Raw genomic sequence first — 14,466 nt, 5'->3', positions numbered from 1 at the left:
AAGATTTATTTATTTATTATGTATACAATATTCTGCCTCCATGTATGCCCACATGCCAGAGGAGGGCGCCAGATCTCATTACAGATGGTTGTAAGCCACCATGTGGTTGCTGGGAATTGAACTCAGGACCTCTGGAAGAGCAGACAGTGCTCTAAACCACTGAGCCATCTCTCCAGCCCCGGAAAAATTCTCTTTACCGGTCTGATGACATTGCTGGCCAGTGGATGAAAGTGTATGAGACCCGATTGACTGTGGGGCCTTGGCAGCCATTTTGAGTGTGCCACAACTAAACTCTATCCTCAGTGTCTTCAGAAAGTACTGTAAGAAGTGGCAGGCCTCAGCACTGTCATCTCATACTGAGGGGCCTGTCAACAATGAAGAAAGCTGAGAGACTTTTGTATACAGAAATGGGTGTTCGTAAAGATTGTGCCGTTGTGAGGGATTTGCTTTTACCTTCATGCTGTTTTCATTTCACTAAGGAAAGGGAACAAAGTGTAATTATCAGCATTTTTCCACCTCTGGCATTAAAGTATCCTAGAATTTTGTGATAAGTAGTCCCTGAGAAACCAGGTAAATCAAGACAACTATGCACTCTTAAAAAGCAGTTTGAGTATTCCTGAGTAGACATCCAAAGTAGTTAATATGACTTTATTTTAAATACAGGCAACATTATGAGACAGTATCATTTACTTAGCTGTCATCCCTCTAACACAGAGAAGCACTAATTTAGATCCTCAGTTTTACTATTTACATGGATTTATTTTTGTGTACTGTTTTCAAGTGTAGAAGATTAAATGTGCTCTGTGAAACTGAAAAAAAATGCAGAAATACTGTTGAGTTTAAAAATGAACATTTCAGTAAGACTAATAAACCTACTTAGCATTTGGAGGGAGAAGATATACAATAGGTTTTTTTCTTTTGGATGATGAAGAAATTCATTTATTTCTACTCAAAGTCATCACAACTCAAATGCTTTTTATTAGAAACAAGCAACGCACTGAAGCTGAACAGGGATGAAAGTAGCAGGGAGGAAGCTGGGATCCCTCCTTTTAAGAGCCAATGCCAGGTGAAACTGTCAGTTCCAGAACCAGTTCTCCTGTGCCCAGCCCCCTCATGGCAGTTGAGAGCTCTCTCCCTTCTTGAGAAAGGATCTTCTCTTGAAGCCTGGTAGCTCAGTGGTACTCTCAGCATTTGGGAGTATAGACACACAGATGCTCTTCCTCCTCCTCCCAGGTAGCTTAGAAGAACCAACACCTTGGCCCTCACTGCCTGGGATGGACGGCAGGGCACCTGGGTTTTGTCCCGAGGATATAGTCTCTTCTCTAGAAGAGGACATACTTTCAAATCCTCTGCTGTCAAAGGCACAAATTGTCCTCCTCCTTTTCGTTTCCTGGGATGTGGGAGGAGTGGGAGGCAAGATCCATATAAGCCCTGTATCTTCCAGGCTTCCCTGGAGCCTTGAGCTGCGTCTCACTTTGGGTTTAGTGCTTGCTCTCTGAAAGCTTTGCTCTAGGGCGGCAGATAAATCTTCACAAAGCTGGGGATTCCCCACAATAACCTCTGAAGAGCTTTCCCCACTGCGGGAAGATGCAGAGTTACCGTTCTGTTCCAGGTATGAACTCTGTCTCTCACAAAAGTTCCTAGAGTATCTTCGTTTCCTTCCTCTACCACTCGTGATGCGGCCGTTCTCTGCATGTTTTCTTCCTGCATTCTTACTGGGGCTTGTAGATTCATTTAGATTTTTAACTAGAATATCTTCTGAACAATTACGCTCCCTTTCTGAGTCAGATGGGAAAGGGTCACACTGCAGATTCCCCTTTAGAGCTGAGCATGCACTCTCTTTCTCACACTTTATATTCATATTCTCTGAAACCGTAAGGCTATCACAAAGATTTTCTGTATTTTGATCATCTTTGGAAAATTCCTGGCACCAAGGGCTACACAGAGGCTTTGGACTATCTGACACAATGTGCTTTTGGGTCACATAAGCACAAGGCACAGGATTGCTTTCAGTCTTGGTCTCAGTTTTTGGCTCCTCTGCACATTGACACTTACTTTCTGCTCTGGAGTTACTGTTTCTGCCTGTGTCCCTGTTGTTGGGGTTTGTGCCTTCCTCAGAAGCAGCAGTGCCCAGCAGCAAGCAGCAGCACAATTCAGATACACGAGACTGGTCAAAGGCTGGATCCAGCTCAGGCGAACCTTCCTCCAGAGGTAAGAGTGTCTCTCTTTTGACAGGAATTTCAAGAGAGATCACGTCTTCCAGCTCACCACTTACGCTGAAATCATCTATGGCATAGAAACACACTTACATTCAGTTACAAAGGAACAGTGTAATGCCTATGAAATGAGCAGTCTGTGACTTACACAAATGTGCTCTATGCAACACTGTCTTTTAAACTTTCAGAAAGTACACAACCTACAATCATCACACTGTTCTTGAGCACATCTGTTGTTCTCTGTCCCTTACCATCCCAGTCCATAGGTTAAGAAAACAAGTGTTCAACCATGGAATAATAAAGCACACAAGTTCAGACTATGAAAATTAGACTGCTGTGTTAGTTTCCTTTCTTTAATGTGCTTCTCATGCTAAAAGGTGCAATAGTGTGAAACAGTTCTTACTGACTGAAAAAACAGACATCACTTTTTAAATTCTTCTTAAAACAAGGTGATAAAATCAGAATTCTAGGGTACATGAAGAATAGCAGCTGAAATGTGCAGGTGTCATGGCTTCTAAGAATTCCCATAAAATATATTCAAGTAGATACAAAAAAATATATATTAAAAAGTAAACAGAGCCATGGAACCTAATCTCAAAGTCCGGCTTTGTCACCTCCTTTCCGACTAAGCTTCATCCTCCAGACAAGAACATCACATGTAGCTCTGTATGTTTGCAGTACTTCATAGGTGAGAAAGCCATTAGTAAGGTTTGAGATTGAGAAGGGACATATTGTCCTAAAGCAGAGGTTCTCAACCTTCCTAATAATGTGACCTTTTAATATAGTTCCTCATGCTATGGTGACCCCAACACGAAATTCTTTTCGTTGCTAGTTCATAACTATAGTTTTTCTACTGTTGTGAGTTGTAAATATCTGTGTTTCCTAATGGTGCTAGGTTACCTCTGTGAAAGGGTCATTTGGTCCCCAAGGGTTGCGGCCCACAGGTTGAGAATCACCGTTCTTATGATTCTAAATCAATGCTATTAGATTCTATCTCTATTATCTAAAATAATGTTTTTAGTTGGTCATTCAAATGAATATAAAAGATGTTTTAAATTAAATCAAAGCTGGAAGATTTATATAAAATATAGCTGAGCCTAAAGTTAAAAAAACAAAAACATTTCAATCTGATGAAATACATTCATGATTAGAGTATGTTAAATAGTATGTAAAGTTAGAGATTCACACAAGTCATGATTTACAATGACCATATTAGCTAGGATCTTTTATTACTTTAAAATTAGTATTGGTATATTTTTATAGCATCCCGAGAAAAAAGAGATGTTAGGGAATAAACATTATAGAGAGAGATGAAAATAAACTAAATTGTCTTAAACCCTCTTTTCAGGTGACAACAGCAATTACAGATTAAAACCACTGAAAGTCAAAGTATTTTCCTGCAATGAAGGTAGTAACATTTTAATAGATATGAAGAATCAAGGCCAGATTAAAAGAAGGTAGAAATGGCAGACCTCCCATTTCACAGCACTCCATACGACAGGACAAGAGCAAAAGAAAGAAGCCAGGAATGAGTTATTCTGAGTATTTGTTAAACTCTTGCTCTGCCCTCAAGTTGAGGATGCCTGCAGAAGCCAGTCTACAGTGACACACATATCATTCATCTTGAATTCTTTAAAAATGCATGCTAAGGTGATATGAAATTAGACAAAGGTAACTACTTTAAAATGGCTACATATAAAAAAAAATCAACATGCTAAAGGGGGGTACTTTTTATAACAGTTTGAGCACGAAAACTCAGCTTAAACTTACACATTAAAGGGGCTAGAGAGATGGCTAAGGAGTTAAGAACATTGGGTACTCTTGCAGAAGATGTGGGTTTGGTTTCCAAAACCCCATGGCAACCCACAACCATCTGCAACTCCAGTTATGGGGATCTGATGCCCTCCTTCTGGCTATAGCAGGCACTAGGCATGTATATAGTGAATATACATACATGCAGGCAAAACACTCACACACACAGAATGAATAAATCTTAGGATATAAATCACCTTGGTCTTCGCTTGTAACAGTAACTCTCAAGGTAATCAAGACCAACTTACAAATAACCATCTCTAGATTATAATTGTAAGGAAATGTTATAAGGCTAGTTTTTCTACTTTCCTATTTCTGATATTAACTCTTTTCTTTTTTTTCTTCAGTTTTTTGAGACAGGGCTCTCTGTGAGCCCTGGCTGCCCTGGAAATCTCTGTAGACCAGGCTGGCCTTGAACTCAGAGATCCATCTGACTCTCTTTTCTTAAAGATGTGTGCTGCTACCATCTGGCACTGTCATTGACTCTTAAGATGTATATATTAAAAAGCAAGCATCTTGCCTACTTTGTGATGAGCCACACAAAGTACAGTAAAAAGTAGACAAACAGAAATAATCTCCCACAAAATTACATGCAAATTTTGTGTTTGAATTTTTCTGATAAAAATGATGAGGATTTCATCAGACTCTGATAGAGCCTAGACTCCTCACAGATCACAGGCTACAACTTCTTTTACTGATAATGAATTCAACCTTTTTTTTTTTTTTTTTTTTTTTTAAATAAAAGTGAATGGGAAAAGGTAAGAGAGAGCACATGGAGGGGGTGAAAGAAAATAAGCTCAGACTGAGAGACGCACCTGAACATGTCCTCTGTGTGCAGTCAGCCAGAGCTGTCATTTCAGAGACTTCAGGCAGCTCAGGGATAGGGCTCAGGAGTGGCTTCTTGGATGCAATGTCTCTTTTCCCATATAAACATTTCTCAACACTCTTCTTCCCCCTTCTTTTCTTTTTTCTGTAACCTTTTAGAGCCTGAAAAGATACGTATTCAGACACTGTGACTGAGAATGATGTAGGCCCCCCCCTGCTCAGTTCTGGCCCTTTCATACATAAGATATTTCTAATTAGCATTTACACAGTAAATTCTTTTAAAGTTGTGCATTTTTTTTTAGAAAAACTTAAAATCAGTTATTCCATTTAAAAAATGGAGTTCAAATGACAAGAGAAAGGTAACTTACATAAAGTCAGATAAAATATGAACCCAAACTCAATTGATAATGCATAAACTTTCTCGATTTCCAGAGTATTTGTCAAAGTAAAATGTCAGATTAGATGGTATAGTGTTGCATAGAATTAATTAATGAGATTATTTGTAACTAGGCATAATAATCCACGATTACTTAATTAAGAGCCCCGGTTGCTCTTCTGAGATCAATCAATTCACAGCACCCAAGAAGACAGCTCACAACTGTCTATAATTCCAGTTCTATGGGACCCAATGGCACCTGGCACACACAGGCAAAACACATACGTAATAAAATATCTAATCTAGCATGAATTATCTACTGAAGTTCTATGGGAGGCTGCTTTCTGTTCATAAACCTGGTTGAAGAGACAGCAGGTGCTTAGATGACATTGAAAGGTAACATAAATCTGGATGAATTTATGCAAACAATAAATGAATTAATCATGATTAAAACAAAGAGGTCACACAGGCTCGGGACAGAGCTCAGAGGAAGAGTGCTTGCCTACCATGCAAAAGGCTCTGAGCTCTAGTACAGTAAGAGGCCACAATAAGACATCTGACTTATAAAAAATGTGACTATCCAGACCTTAAAAAAAAATACTTTAGCTGGAGAGATGGCTCAGAGGTTAAGAGCATTGCCTGCTCTTCCAAAGGTCCTGAGTTCAATTCCCAGCAACCACATGGTGGCTCACAACCATCTGTAATGGGGTCTGGTGCCCTCTTCTGGCCTGAAGGCATACACACATACAGAATATTGTATACATAATAAATAAATAAATTAAAAAAAAAGATGAAACCACTTGTTTAAAAAAAATACTTTAATAACTTATGGAATGTAGGATTATATTTGATTCATAATGCCCTACCAATACTGAGAAATAGTTTTATTTAAAAAAGTTCCAAATGGAAAAAAACTTTAAGAACATTATAGCATTATATTGAAATACAAGACTTTTACTAACAAAAGGGATGAAATATATTCTCAAACTTTCAATACAAAACATATTTTTTGACAGTTAATATTTCAAGAAAGCGAATCCATCCAGACATTTATGGAAGCAAAGCCAGTTGATAACATGTGCTGTGCTAACTAAAGTAAACAGGATGTGGCCTTAAGGCTTCCTGGTCGAAGAGTAAAGTCACCACCCGCAGACACCATGTCAGACTACAGGCACATAGAGGAGGACCCTGCTGCTGACAGGCTTTCAAAATGCACAGAAAGCACAATGTTCACTGTGATCTTGGGGCAACTATCCTGGTGGTGCAGCACAGGAAACATACTTGCAAGTACTCAACACAGACCACAGGTGGCAGCTAGCATATGCAGCCCTGGCATCCATGCAGGAACAGCAGCTAAGCAGACATAATTAACCTTGTATAATACAGTGACTCCAGGAAAAGCATTGCTTTCTCTACACTAAGGCGGGCAAACACACCTGCGAATTTATACTCAAGAAACAGCCTACAAGTTTTAGGGGAAACTAACAGTGTAAGGGAATGGATGAGATTCAAGAACACAGAAATGGCACAGAACTGTGTGTTCCTCAAGATATCTATAGATAACTTGTAAAAATAAAACCAAATACAACATTCCACACAAAAATAGTTTTAGAATGCTACAAGATGAATGTTCCCCTTGGTGATATGCAATATACATTTAACATATAATTCTGTGAGAAGTTCTCAGCATAAATAATCTCTATACACATAAGAAAAGCGCTGGGTAAATATTTTTCCATTAAACTTTCTTTTTTATGGAACATCTGTTGACATTTCATGGACTAGATGAGGAAATCTGGCTTGGTCAGTGGATGGGGAAGCCAAGAGAAAAGAAATATTTTAAGGTGGGGTTCACAGATGTGCTACAGAAGAGAAACATTTGGATTCTGGGTTCAGAGTCTATCACTTAGCTGCCAAGCAATGTCAAATGAATACCCCATTGTCCTTTCATGCAGAATGGGAGTCACAGCAAAATACTCCACATAGGCCATGGCCAAGTCATCAAGACAGAATGTCCAAACCTGCACCAACTCAAGCCAGCAAAAATCCCAGCATGAAGGAGGGGAAGTGGGTAAATCCCACCCCTAGCCAAAAAGCTATTTACAAATGATAGGTGGTAGGAGAAGGAAAAAAAATCATTTTTTTTCAAGGGACAGAGGATACTGGGTATTTCAGCCACATGGCAGACCTCATGCTCAGGAGTAGATGGACAACACAAATCTGACTCCATGTTTTTTTAGTGGCCTTTTTCTTCCTTTTTTTTAAGAGAGAGAAAAAACGTAGTTGCGTGGATAGGGAGAGGGGAGGTTCTGGGAGGAGCTGGGGGAGGGGGTGCAGGAAAGAATATGATAAGAGTATACTGTATGAAATTCTCTAAGAACAAGTAATAAAAGGAGCTTGAATGCGAATTGATTAACACAGGCCTTGACCAATACCCATATTAGAATAGCCAGTACCTAGCTATTAGGAATCTTCCAAATTCCTTTCTGTTACATTGAGAGAGGAAAAATACCATAAGGAAACTAAATTGTTAAATAAAAGTGCCTATGGCTTACAATGTTTTGATAATGTATATACTCTGGAATGGCTCCATCAAGCTAATTAGCATACTTATGACCTTACATACTTTGAAAGCATGAATGTCAAACAAAATGAACTGTGCTGAGCTTACCCAAAATCTGCTAAATGTTAATGTGCTGGATAGTTTTATATCAACTTGACACAAGCTAAAGACATCTGAGAGGAGGGAACCTCAGTTAAGAAAATGCCTCTATAAGAGGCAAGCCTGTAGGGCGTTTTCTTAATTAGTGATTGAGGGGAAAGGGCCAATAGTGGTCCTGGGTTCTGTAAGAAAACATGCTGAGCCATGATAAGCAAGTCAGTAAGCAGCACCCCTCCATGGCCTCTGCATTAATTCTGGTTTCCAGGTTCCTATCCTGACTTCCTTCGATGATGAACAGTGATATGGAAGTATAAGCAAAATAAACCCTTTCCTCTTCAATTTGTCCTTTAGTCATGGTGTTTCGTCACAGTAATAGAAACCCTATCTAAGAGGTGTGAATAAGGATGAATATTTTAAGAGGTTTGTCATAACAGGGCATCTAAGCACTGATCTTACCCATAAGATCTGACAAAGCCTAAAAACTGACCAAAAATTGGAATTTACTTGAATATTAAAAACAAACCAAACGACAACAAAAGACTTCCTTATAGCACAGTAGCCAAAGACATAAGGAATCCCAGAGGGAGCCATGTGATCTGAAAATGGTAAGGTTGGCTCAGGGTCTGGAGTGTATGGAAGACAACGGAAGGAACTTGCTTCTATTTCTATTCCACTCCCTTCCAGATCGGGTATTTTTCACACAGGGCAGAAGGCAAAAGTCAACGATTATCATTTGTTTTAGTCACATAATTAAGATATACTTAAACAACAAATGGTTTTGAAATTGCCTAAAAATAGTCAGGGGAGGGGGCTGGAAAGATGGCTCAGTGATTAAGAGTTGCTCTGGCAGAGGACCAAGGTTTGATTCCCAGTATTCACTTGACAGTTCACAACCTATTGTAACTCCAGTTCTGTGAACTGGGATAGCATTCCCTCTTCTGGCCACTGTGGGCATGAAGCACAAGATGGTACACATATACACATGAACCCAAACACATTAAAAACAAACAAAACAAAAAAAATGCTAGGTGTGTAGTCAGTGCATGTAGTTCCACCACAAAATAGCTGAGATGGGAGGACTGTTGGAGCCCAGGAGTCCAATGCCAGCCAAGGTAACATGATAAACTTTGGTCTCAAAAGAAACCTGAAGAATAAAAACAATCCTGGCAGCTGGGTGGTAGTGGCGCAAGCCTTTAATCCCAGCACTTGGGAGGCGAATCTCAGTGAGTTCAAGGCCAGCCTGGTCTACAAGAGCTAGTTCCAGGCTCAAAAATATGCTGTTTCAAATGACGACAGTAGTTCATGTTTGCGACGAGAAGGCGTGGCCGTGTCTAAACACACCTTTTTTCCTACCTGTCCTTCCATGTACACTTAAGTTAAATACATGTAGGAATGACACACACGGAAGTACAGCTTCCCTTTGACAAGCTGATTTCATTTCTCAACAGCTAGAAGTGGGATTGCGGGTCATACAGTGTCTTCCACAACAACTACCTTCCTTTAGATTCTCAACAGAACCCAATATCTTTCTACAACACCCAGCCCAAGAAGTGTGAGGTGGCCTCACATCCATTTCAAGTCCCTTCTCCCCGACTAGCATCACTGGACACCATTTCATGTATTTGTTGGCTATTTGTATATAATCTTGTGAGAAGTACTATCCAGGTCATCTTCCATTTTTAAAGTTTGGCTAATTTCTTGTTTTTGGGTTCCTTAAATATTTTGGATATCCTTTGTCATATGTAGTCTGAACATATTTTTTCCTACTCCACAATGCCTCGTACTCACTGAATGTTTATTTTGATGTCCCACCAATTTATTTACTAATTTTAGCACCTCAGACGATCCATTTCTCATTCATGAGCTAAACCAACTCATCACCTATTTACCTGAAACGGAGCTCAGATTTCATTCTCCATGTTCAGAGAGGTGAACTGGTATGACAATGCACTTTTAGACAAAGCACTACTACAAACTTACATGGTATTTCCTATGCCATGCTTGTGTTTCAGTGTTCTGTAATGACTCTATCAACTGTTCTTCTTTAATAAGACCCTGGTTGTTTGAGCTTCCTTTGTGCACTAGAGTACAGAGACCCAGGCTCACTTTCTACACACAGCGCTCTAAATTTGAGAATCCTTTTCTCCATGAAACCCCAGTCTCTTACAGGTAGGTATAGCAGTGGGACCAGAGTCACTTGTTCTTCCTTACTTTCAATGGAAAAGGCTAGAAAATTCTTTTAAGTGGAAAATATCAGTGAATTCATACCAATACTACTCCTTCAAATTAACTTTGATCTATAATCTTCTGTCTCAAAGTGAAGCCTTAATATTTTGTTTTTAAATTCTTTTATGCATAGGAGCATTTTGGTATGCATGTGTTTGTGTACTATGAATGTGTCTGGTGCCTTCAGAGTCTGGAACACAGGGGTTGATGCCCTGGAACTTGAGTTACAGATGGCTGTGAGCTGCCATGAGGGTGTTGGGAATTGAACCTGGGTCCTATGGAAGAGCAATCAGTGCTCTTAATCACTTAGCCAGTTTGCCAGGTGAAGTCTTAATTCTTAATGACAATAAAAATTATTAATATTTTAAACCAAATTCTATCAATGAGTGTCTCACACTGCTTCTTTACAGTTATTTTTGGTCCTTAAGCATATCATAACATATACAAATTTGCAGGTTTAAAATTTAAAATTTGCAGGTTCTTCTTTTAAAGAAGGTTAAGCTGCAAACTCAATATAGCAAAATTGGTTTATTTGATCTCAATTTTTAAAGAATCCTCTTGATTTGTAGCCATGTAAAACATGTACATGATTTTAAGGTCAAAACTAAAAAAATGACATATATTTTTCTATTCTAGCTACCAGTCTTGAGAAGACAGTAAGTTCAATTCTTTAAAAAAATATTTATTATGTATGCAATATTCTGCCATCATGTGCCTGCATGCCAGAAGAGGGCACCAAATCTTTTTATAGATGGTTGTGAACCACCATGTGGTTGCTGGGAATTGAATTCAGGACCTCTGGAGGAATAGCCAGTGCTCTTAACCATTGAGCCATCTCTCCAGCCCCCCCTTTTTTCTTTTAAATTACTTGTGTGTGTGTCTGTGTGTGTACACACATGTGCCATGACATGTATGTGGAAGTTAGCAGACATCTCTGAAGGGATTAGTTTTAGCCATCCACCAGGAGAATCAAATGGATCAAACTCAAGTCCTTGGGCTTGGTGATAAATACATTTATCCATTAAGCTGTGCTGCCATACCTGGATAACATGTTTTGAGCTTTTATTCCTTTAAAAAAAAAAAAGGGGGGGGAATTAAAACACTTAACATATGCACGTTTGCATAAATATGTACATGTTCTTGTTTTCTTAGATAATGATAGTCTAATTGTTAGACCCACCTGCCAAAGTCATCGCAGGTTTGGTAAGCTAACTTTATTTTCACAATTTTGAACGCTTGAAGTTCGAGATCAACGAACTGGCTGGTTAGTCCTAACTACTCCTTGCTTTGTAGATGGTCTCTTCCCATGTCATTACAAGTCCATTCCTTTGGTTCTAGTATCCAAATTTCTATTTCTCATAGGGACAACAGATTTGATCAGAGTCCAACCCCAATGACCTCATTTTAATGCTACTTGAAAATGTGACTTAGTGAGAGGCAAGCAATAACTGTTTCTTATACACATTGCTTATAACTGCCTTTTTCTGCTAAGTATATAAGTAAGTGTATTCTGGCATTACTCCATAGCAGCATATGGAAGTTTTCTTCACTATTTTTACAGCTTTGTAAATTTATTTGGTGGACAGTCTACTTATCAATCAAGTGTCATATCTGATGCCATTGGCTTGTGTTTAATCCTCTGCTTTACAGTGATATGATGAATGACTTTGGACACATATCCTTTTGTATTTTTCAGTGGATCGTTGAGGCATTCTCAGAACCAGGAATGCCAAGTAGAAGCGGAAATGAATACTAGATTCAGCCAGATCCTCCCAAATTCACTTCTGCACAGATCTGCCTCACTCAAAGAAATCTGAGTGCATCTTTTTGGCCCACTAGCAATGTATATATATTTCCACCTTCTAAATCTCTGTTAACTCCTGTCACAGGGGGACTTATGATGACCAAATGGTCCCTGAAAGTACAGTTTGAGCATCTTTGTACACCCAGGGATCATTTTAATTTCTGAGTAATTTGGTGCCACTTGGATTGTTTCTTTATAAGCAAAGTCCACTCTTCTTCTTATCTATGTTCTTTAATTTCATACTGTCCTGCCTTTCTAATGTACCAGGCGTGGTGGTGTGAATGAGATGTCTCCTATAAGTCTCAGGCATTTGAATTCTTGGTCCCTTGCTAGCGGCTATTTGAGAGGATTAGGTTTAGCTTTACTGGGGAACATGTCACTGGGGTGGGTTTAGAAGTTAAAGATATGCACCATTTCAGATCTCTCTGCTTCCTGTTTGCAGATGGAGATGTGTGTGTGTGAGCTCTTGGCCACTGCTCCAACTGTCTGTCACTTGCTGTGATTCCATAATGTATGTTAAACCCTAATCCTCTTAAATCCTAAAACCAATTAAACTTTTTCATAAGTTACCCTGGTGTTTCATTATAGCAATTGAAAAGTAACTAAGACACCAAGCATTCCTAGGTCCCTTTAGTTTGAAAAGTCCTTGTTTCAATTTTGAGAAATAATATATTTTCAATTTCTTCTACTAAAATTCCCCCCTCTCCTGCTCTTTCTGAGCTCCAGTAAAGTCTCTTGGATAACTCTCCTATAAGTCCTTCTTGTACTCTACTTTTTAGAAATTCCTTTATTCTCCAGTCTGACTACTGCTATATATATTACATATGTGCATATGTATGTATGTATATGTGTATGTATATGGGGGGAGAAGTGTGGTGAAAATGGATTTAATCCTTTTCTTTAAATATGAGCAAACAGTGAGTGTTAATACAACATTAAAGAACTTCAGATTTATTCTTCTTCAACCAATGATGAAGCATGAACCAAACAAGCGCAAAAAAGCATACTTGAGTATTTCTCACAAGCCACCTGCCACACACAGATGGAAGGCCAGGCCTCAATAGCTACAAGGCCATTCTTCCCATCACTTTTCTACTGTTGCTCTTTCAAAAGAACCAGATTAGATGTGCAGTGGATCTCTGAGTTCAAGGCCAGCTTGCTCTACAGTGTGAGTTCTAAGACAGTCAGTGCTAAACACAGAGAAACCTTGTCCTGAAAAACCAAACCAAACCAAACCAAAGAGAGAGAGAGAGAGAGAGAGAGAGAGAGAGAGATACATACATACATAGATAGAGAGCCAGATCAGCATACAGACAGCCATCAAACCATCTGAGACATGAGTTTCTGGTCATATTGTGGAGAAACAGCACATGAACATCTCTACCAGAAGACCACTGTGTTCAACTCTGGTGTCAGGGTTATCAAAGCAGAAGCCATGAATTCTCTTTTTTAATGCCTCCATTAGTGATTCTTTGCTGCCTTCCTTCAGATATGGTCTTTTACTTAAGATTTTTTTTCTTTTTCCTTTTATTTATTTATTTATAATCCCCCAAATAAGGCTCAAGTGTGAACAAGATAAAAAGGGAACATGACTTGAGTGGCGTAAAGAGAGCAAGAAGTGCAGGTCTCTATGCAATAGTTTGGAACTCTACAGGTATCACTGAAAAAGTGGTCAGGAATTTAAGGAGCAGGTATATCTCCAGGCCCAAAACTTCCTGGACAGTTACTCTCAGCGTTGGCACATTTTCATCTCACTTAGTCTGGTAACTTATTCTGGGCCCCTTAATGGAACCCTAGTAAGGCTTTTTGTGGAAGGTTGCCCCTGAGTTTATCACAGTGGTCTGTAGGTCAGTTACATGGAGTGAGCTTCTTCTGCTTCAGTCACCTGCAATGCTCAGGAACCAGCCAGATGCAGTAGCACAGACCCAAGTCCTTAAGAGGCTAAGAGCCATAAAATCAGAAATTGTCTCTGCTGATGTCACTGGCTGTAGTGGTTTGTATGAAAATGGCCCCCATAGGTACATATTTGATTTGTGTGTGTGTGTGTGTGTGTGTGTGTGTGTGTGTGTGTGTGTGTGTGTGTTTTGAGACTGAGTGTCTCTGTAGCTTTGAAGCCTGTCCTGGAACTAGCTCTCATAGACCAGGCTGACCTCAAACTCAAGAGATCCACCTGCCTCTGCTTCCCATGCTGGGATTAAAGGCATGCCCATCACTGCCTGGCTTGGTTTAACAGCACTATTTGAAAGGAGTAGGCCATGTGGCCTTGTTGGAGGAAATGTGTCACTGGGGTGGGCTTTTGAAGTTTCAAAAGCTCAAGCCACGTCCAGGGTCTTACTCTTCCTGCTGCCTGCTGATCCAGATGTAGAACTCTCAAATACTCTGCCTTACCATGTCTGCCTGCATGCTGCCAAGTTCCCTGCTGTGATGATAATGGGCTGAACCTCAGAACTTTAAAAAGCCCCAATGAAATGCTTTCTTTTGTAATACTTGCCTTGGTCATGGTTGTCTCTTCACAGCAATACAACACTGAGTAAGACACTGCCCT

At 39.5% G+C, this 14,466-nt stretch overlaps 1 protein-coding gene across 2 annotated transcripts in view; it reads right to left on the bottom strand.

Annotated features, from left to right (window-relative positions):
• Window positions 1–634: 634 nt before the first annotated feature.
• The window catches only part of Cdca2 (cell division cycle associated 2), a 35,665-nt gene continuing 21,833 nt past the window's right edge, over window positions 635–14,466 (bottom strand). For both annotated transcript variants that reach the window (XM_050121881.1, XM_050121882.1), the window contains exons 14-15: window positions 4,844–5,015; window positions 635–2,286 (exon numbers count right to left, since the gene is read on the bottom strand). In XM_050121881.1, the coding sequence (XP_049977838.1) occupies window positions 1,112–2,286; window positions 4,844–5,015 (1,347 nt within the window). In that variant the 3' untranslated portion in view covers window positions 635–1,111. The remainder of the gene's footprint in view (window positions 2,287–4,843; window positions 5,016–14,466) is intronic.

The sequence above is a fragment of the Alexandromys fortis genome, unplaced genomic scaffold (assembly GCF_014885135.2).
Source record: "Alexandromys fortis isolate MF-2015 unplaced genomic scaffold, M_Fortis_MF-2015_v1.1 scaffold_203, whole genome shotgun sequence".
NCBI lineage: Eukaryota > Metazoa > Chordata > Mammalia > Rodentia > Cricetidae > Alexandromys > Alexandromys fortis.
Note: the sequence above shows the minus strand (reverse complement) of the source record. Positions and strands in the feature narration are given on the sequence as shown.